Below are 7440 nucleotides of genomic sequence, written 5' to 3' on the forward strand. Positions count from 1 at the left end.
TCCTTTCCAGTTTCTCTACATCCTTCCTCTACATTGGTCACCAAAACTGGACCCAATACTCCAGCTGAGGCCTAACCAGTGCTGAGTATCACAGAATCATAGAATTATAGAGATTAGGGTCACAAGGTTATCTAGTCCAACCCCCTGTTAAACGTAGGATCTACCCTGAGAGAGGCATATATCATCTCCCATGGCTTGCATGCTATACCTCTCATAATGCAACCCAAACTGTATTTTCTGTTTTTCCAATAGCAAAAAAATCCACACCCCTGAGAGATGAAGCTATATGAAATTAATCTCAGTATAGACAGCACGAGGTAAGGGGAGGAATTGTTCTATCGACCTAGCTACCCCCTTTCCTGGAGGTGGATTTCCCACACTGATGGGAGAACCCCTACAGTCAGTGTAGGTAGTGTCTACACAGAAGCTCTCGCATTTTAAGTGTAGACAAGCCCTCAAGCAGATCTTCCAGAAAAAGCATCCAGTCTGGATCTGCAGACATGGGGAGTTGGAGAATCCACCACTTTCCTTCACAGTTTGTTCCAATAGTTAATCACCCTCAGAGCTAAAAATTTGCAATTGAAATTCATCTTACTTGGGCTTTCATCTGTCTTTCTCTGCTATATTACAGAGCCCATTATTACCCATGGATTTCTCCCCATGAAAGTCTCCGTTTGATTGTCCTTTTTATAATATAAATAGATGAAGCTCTTTATGTCTCTCACTATTTGGCATTTCTGCAGCCTCCAATCCTTTTTGTGGCTCTTTTCTGCACCCTCCTAATTTTTCAACATCCTTTTTGAAATGTGGACCCCACAACTGGACACAGTCAGTTTCACCAATGCCATGTGCAGAGGTAAAATCCTTCCATTGCTCCAACTCACCTCTCCCCTGTTTATACAACAAGGATCACATCAGCCCTTTTGGCCACAGCATCACACTTCATAGAATCATAGAATCATAGAATATCAGGGTTGGAAGGGACCTCAGGAGGTCATCTAGTCCACCCCCCTGCTCAAAGCAGGACCAATTCCCAACTAAATCATCCCAGCCAGGGCTTTGTCAAGCCGGGCCTTAAAAACCTCCAAGGATGGAGATTCCACCACCTCCCTAGGTAACGCATTCCAGTGCTTCACCACCCTCCTAGTGAAATAGTGTTTCCTAATATCCAACCTAGACCTCCCCCACTGCAACTTGAGACCATTGCTCCTTGTTCTGTCATCTGCCACCATTGAGAACAGCCGAGTTCCATCCTCTTTGGAACCCCCCTTCAGGTAGTTGAAGGCTGCTATCAAATCCCCCCTCATTCTTCTCTTCTGCAGACTAAACAATCCCAGTTCCCTCAGCCTCTCCTCATAAGTCATGCGCTCCAGACCCCTAATCATTTTTGTTGCCCTCCGCTGGACTCTTTCCAATTTTTCCACATCCTTCTTGTAGTGTGGGGCCCAAAATTGGACACAGTATTCCAGATGAGGCCTCACCAATGTCGAATAAAGGGGAACGATCACGTTCCTCGATCTGCTGGCAATGCCCCTACTTATACAGCCCAAAATGCCGTTAGCCTTCTTGGCAACAAGAGCACACTGTTGACTCATATCCAGCTTCTCGTCCACTGTGACCCCTAGGTCCTTTTCTGCAGAACTGCTACCTAGCCATTCGGTCCCTAGTCTGTAGCTGTGCATGGGATTCTTCCGTCCTAAGTGCAGGACTCTGCACTTGTCCTTGTTGAACCTCATCAGGTTTCTTTTGGCCCAATCCTCTAATTTGTCTAGGTCCCTCTGTATCCGATCCCTACCCTCTAGTGTATCTACCACGCCTCCTAGTTTAGTGTCATCGGCAAACTTGCTGAGAGTGCAGTCCACACCATCCTCCAGATCATTAATAAAGATATTAAACAAAACCGGCCCCAGGACCGACCCTTGGGGCACTCCGCTTGAAACTGGCTGCCAACTAGACATGGAGCCATTGATCACTACCCGTTGAGCCCGATGATCTAGCCAGCTTTCTATTCACCTTACAGTCCATTCATCCAGCCCATACTTCTTTAACTTGCCGGCAAGAATACTGTGGGAGACCGTATCAAAAGCTTTGCTAAAGTCAAGGAATAACACATCCACTGCTTTCCCCTCATCCACAGAGCCAGTTATCTCATCATAGAAGGCAATTAGGTTAGTCAGGCACGACTTCCCCTTGGTGAATCCATGCTGACTGTTCCTGATCACTTTCCTCTCCTCTAAGTGTTTCATAATTGATTCCTTGAGGACCTGCTCCATGATTTTTCCAGGGACTGAGGTGAGGCTGACTGGCCTGTAGTTCCCCGGATCCTCCTTCTTCCCTTTTTTAAAGATGGGCACTACATTAGCCTTTTTCCAGTCATCCGGGACCTCCCCCGATCGCCATGAGTTTTCAGAAATAATGGCCAATGGCTCTGCAATCTCATCCGCCAACTCCTTTAGCACCCTCGGATGCAGCGCATCCGGCCCCATGGACTTGTGCACGTCCAGTTTTTCTAAATAGTCCCGAACCACTTCTTTCTCCACAGAGGGCTGGTCACCTTCTCCCCATATTGTGCTGCCCAGTGCAGCAGTCTGGGAGCTGACCTTGTTTGTGAAGACAGAGGCAAAAAAATCATTGAGTATATTAGCTTTTTCCACATCCTCGGTCACTAGGTTGCCTCCCTCATTCAGTAAGGGGCCCACACTTTCCTTGACTTTCTTCTTGTTGCTAACATACCTGAAGAAACCCTTCTTGTTATTCTTAACATCTCTTGCTAGCTGCAACTCCAAGTGTGATTTGGCCTTCCTGATTTCACTCCTGCATGCCTGAGCAATATTTTTATACTCCTCCCTGGTCATTTGTCCAATCTTCCACTTCTTGTAAGCTTCTTTTTTGCGTTTAAGATCAGCAAGGATTTCACTGTTTAGCCAAGCTGGTCGCCTGCCATATTTACTATTCTTTCTACACATCGGGATGGTTTGTTCCTGCAACCGCAATAAGGATTCTTTAAAATACAGCCAGCTCTCCTGGACCCCTTTGCCCTTCATGTTATTCTCCCAGGGGATCCTGCCCATCTGTTCCCTGAGGGAGTCAAAGTCTGCTTTTCTGAAGTCCAGGGTCCGTATTCTGCTGCTCTCCTTTCTTCCTTGTGTCAGGATCCTGAACTCGACCATCTCATGGTCACTGCCTCCCAGGTTCCCATCCACTTTTGCTTCCCCTACTAATTCTTCCCGGTTTGTGAGCAGCAGGTCAAGAAAAGCTCTGCCCCTAGTTGGTTCCTCCAGCACTTGCACCAGGAAATTGTCCCCTACACTTTCCAAAAACTTCCTGGATTGTCTGTGCACCGCTGTATTGCTCTCCCAGCAGATATCAGGGTGATTAAAGTCTCCCATGAGAACCAGGGCCTGCGATCTAGCAACTTCTGCTAGTTGCCAGAAAAAAGCCTCGTCCACCTCATCCCCCTGGTCTGGTGGTCTATAGCAGACTCCGACCACGACATCACCCTTGTTGCTCACACTTCTCAACTTTATCCAGAGACACTCAGGTTTTTCTGCAGTTTCATACCGGAGCTCTGAGCAGTCATACTCCTCTCTTACATACAACGCAACTCCCCCACCTTTTCTGCCCTGCCTGTCCTTCCTGAACAGTTTATATCCATCCATGATAGTACTCCAGTCATGTGAGTTATCCCACCAAGTCTCTGTTATTCCAATCGCATCATAGTTCCCTGACTGTGCCAGGACTTCCAGTTCTCCCTGCTTGTTTCCCAGGCTTCTTGCATTTGTGTATAGGCACTTAAGATAACTCACTGATCGTCCCTCTTTCTCAGTATGAGACAGGAGTCCTCCCCTCTTGCGCTCTCCTGCTTGTGCTTCCTCCCAGGATCCCATTTCCCCACTTACCTCAGGGCTTTGGTCTCCTTCCCCCGGTGAACCTAGTTTAAAGCCCTCCTCACTAGGTTAGCCAGCCTGCTGGTGAAGATGCTCTTCCCTCTCTTCGTTAGGTGGAGCCCATCCCTGCCCAGCACTCCTCCTTCTTGGAACACCATCCCATGGTCGAAGAATCCAAAGCCTTCTCTCCGACACCACCTGCGTAGCCATTCGTTGACTTCCACGATTCGACGGTCTCTACCCAGGCCTTTTCCTTGCACAGGGAGGATGGACGAGAACACCACTTGGAGCTCACAATGAGTTGGTTGTCCACAGTGACCTCTAAATCCTTTTCAGTGTCCCTGCGTTCCATAATACAGTGTCCTAGTCTGTTGGTCGGGCCTGCAATCTTTCCTAATGCAGAACAAAACTATTCCTTGAACACATCTATCGATGTCTTTAACGTCCCTTATCAATTTTCATAACTTCCGATTTGTATTGATTGCTATCTATTTTTTCCTTTTCCCATTTGTTATATATTGCTCCCACCCTGCCAATTGCTGACTTGATTTTGTCACTGAAACGGGTTTTTAGCCAAAGCTATTTAATAAACTCTTCTTAATGGATTCCCGGTTCTCACTCCCATTTTTGTCTAAATATTTTCTCCCAATCAGTTTTTTCTGATAATGTCCATCATAGAATCATAGATTCATAGAATATCAGGGTTGGAAGGGACCTCAGGAGGTTATCTAGTCCCACCCCCTGCTCAAAGCAGGACCATTCCCCAACTAAATCATCCCAGCCAGGGCTTTGTCAAGCCTGACCTTAAAAAGCTCTAAGGAAGGAGATTCCACCACCTCCCTAGGTAACCCATTCCAGTGCTTCACCACCCTCCTAGTGAAAACGTTTTTCCTAATATCCAACCTAAACCTCCCCCACGGCAACTTGAGACCATTACTCCTTGTCCTTGTTCTGTCAGCTCTGGGGAATTAGCTCCTCTGAAGCACTAAGTATCTATAGAGATTACTGTGTGTGAACTGTTCTCTGTTTCTCCATTGGAATGTAATCAGTTCCAATCTTTAATCTTGTTCTCCTCTATCATCTGACCCCCTTCTTTGTTTCTTTCCTAAACCAAAGAGTTCCAGACATTTCATTCTGTCTGCCTCTGGCAGCGTCCCGCATTCTCAGAGCCTGTCTAGAAAACCCCCTTTCTATCTGCTACATGCTTTATAGAGACTGGGTGACCAAACTGAGCACATGTGCAGAGCAGGTTATTCTCTTTGCCATTCCTTAGGCATCTGAACATTGTCTTTGTTTTGGCCATTTCTGCGACTGAGCAGCTGTTTGTCAATGACACCGAGGTATTTTCCCTGTGGTGTGTTCTAATTGGGATGTTTTCCCTGGTATACTTTTTGGACAGGGCCGGCTCCAGGGTTTTGGCCGCCCCAAGCAGCCAAACAAACAAACAAAAAAAAGCCGCGATCGGGATCTGCGGCGGCAATTCGGCGGGAGGTCCTTCGCTCCGAGCAGGAGTAAGGGACCGTCCGCTGAATTGCAGCCGAACAGCTGGACGTGCCGCCCCTCTCCGAAGTGGCCGCCCCAAGCACCTGCTTGGTAAGCTGGTGCCTGGAGCCGGCCCTGGTTTTGGCAAAGGTTTGGTGTTCTTTGCACTCTCACATTTTGAGGAACCGGGTATATGGGGAACGGCCCACTACAGTGGCTATCTAGCCTGGCTCGTGTTTCCTGCTTGTGCCTATTAAGGTTTCCCACACCATGATGTGTAGGAATGGGCATTATCTGGGTCAGTTCTTCGTAATTCATTTCTCAGAATAATGAAAATATCATTTTTCAGTGTGTGAAGAGCAACCAATCTGCTTCACCAATGAGAAAAGCCCCAGTAGTGCACGTAATGTCTCATATTCACATTGTCTCTCCATCTAGGAATTACCTTAGTGCTTGGGCACACACAGGAAGTCAGGAGAACCTACGATACATGCAGAAGACACCGTTCTGCCTCCAAGTTGGACACCTTCTCCCCATGCCATGTCAGATTCTAACACAACCGACTTCACCAACCCCTCCACCTTCATCCTGCTGGGCATTCCTGGCCTGGAGATGGCCCATGTCTGGATCTCCATCCCCTTCTGCACCATGTACGCCATAGCCCTCTTGGGGAACTTCACCATCCTCTTCATTGTCAAGATGGAGCCAAACCTCCATGGGCCCATGTACTATTTTCTCTGCATGCTGGCCGTCACCGATCTTTTATTGTCTACGTCCACCATTCCCAGAATGCTGAGCATCTTCTGGTTCAATTCCAGGGAGATCAATTTCAGTGCCTGCCTCACCCAGATGTACTTCATTCAGTGCTTCTCAGTGATGGTGTCTGGGATCCTTGTGGCCATGGCTTTTGATCGCTACGTGGCCATCTGCCACCCCCTGAGACATTCCACCATCCTGAAAAACTCTGTGGTGGCCAAGATCGGCCTGGCTCTGCTGTTGCGCAGCAGCATGCTCGTAATGCCCAATCCCATCCTGGCGAGGCAGTGGCCATATTGCAGAACCAACATCATCCCCCACACGTACTGTGAGGGCATAGCTGTGGTGAAACTGTCCTGCGCAGACATACGCGTCAGTAGTTACTACGCCCTCTCTGTGGCATTCTTGGTGACTGGTGTGGATGTGTTTTCTATCACCGTGTCCTATATCCAGATCCTCAGGGCCATCTTCAGCCTCCCCACAAAGGACGCCCGGCTCAAGGCTTTTAGGACCTGTGGCTCCCACCTCTTTGTCTTCTTAACCTTTTGCATCCCATCTTTGTTCTCCATCCTCACGCACCGGTTTGGCCAGAATGTCCCCCTGCACTTCCACGTTCTCACTGCTAACATGCACCTCTTGGTGCCCCCCATGCTGAACCCCATCATCTACGGGGTGTGGACCAAACAAATCAGAAACATACTGTTCCAGTTCTTCACTTATAAAGGGACCTAAAGTTCTCTCCTTATGCTCTGGCTCTCAGACCGAGCTCCGTGCAGAGCTGGCTGGTGCATGGTGCTGCACCCTCTTCCCTGAATCACTGACTGGACAGTCAAAGAGACATAAACATTTTCCTGATCTTAGTGTGCAGTGTCAGCGTTAGAATCTGGGGAATTGATCTAGGTAGAACTCATTGGGTTGCCACCTTTCTTATTTCTGGTAATGGACCCCCAAATCCCCATGCTGTACCCCCACCTCTTCTGCCAAGGCTCTGTCCCTGTTCCTCCTCTTTCCATCATATTTTGCTCCTCTACTCCCTACCCCTCTCACACACTGGATCATTTTCACCTCCCTTACCCACCCTCAGCTGCAAGGGAGTTGTTTCAGGTTTTGGTTGGGGTGACCACTGTAACTGTTATTCCTGGGGCTACTTAGGGTCTTGAAAACTCTAGTTTTTTTGGCAGATAACTTAGCAAAATTTGTGGCAGGAGCAGTGTATCTAATTCTAATATAAAAGAGAGAAAATTAAATAAATACTAGACCCACTCCACTCTAATACTAACATGTTCTCACATCTTGTGGCAAGTCACATAAGGGA

General features: G+C 47.9%; 1 protein-coding gene across 1 annotated transcript; it reads left to right on the forward strand.

Moving 5' to 3' along the window:
* The first annotated feature begins 5909 nt into the window (after nucleotides 1-5909).
* On the forward strand, nucleotides 5910-6857 carry LOC135873083 (olfactory receptor 52E2-like). Its single transcript, XM_065397554.1, has one exon. The coding sequence runs from the start codon at nucleotides 5910-5912 to the stop codon at nucleotides 6855-6857; it is 948 nt and encodes a 315-aa protein (XP_065253626.1).
* The last annotated feature ends 583 nt before the right edge of the window (nucleotides 6858-7440 follow it).

Source organism: Emys orbicularis, chromosome 1 (genome assembly GCF_028017835.1).
Source record: "Emys orbicularis isolate rEmyOrb1 chromosome 1, rEmyOrb1.hap1, whole genome shotgun sequence".
In the NCBI taxonomy this organism is placed as follows: Eukaryota; Metazoa; Chordata; order Testudines; family Emydidae; genus Emys; species Emys orbicularis.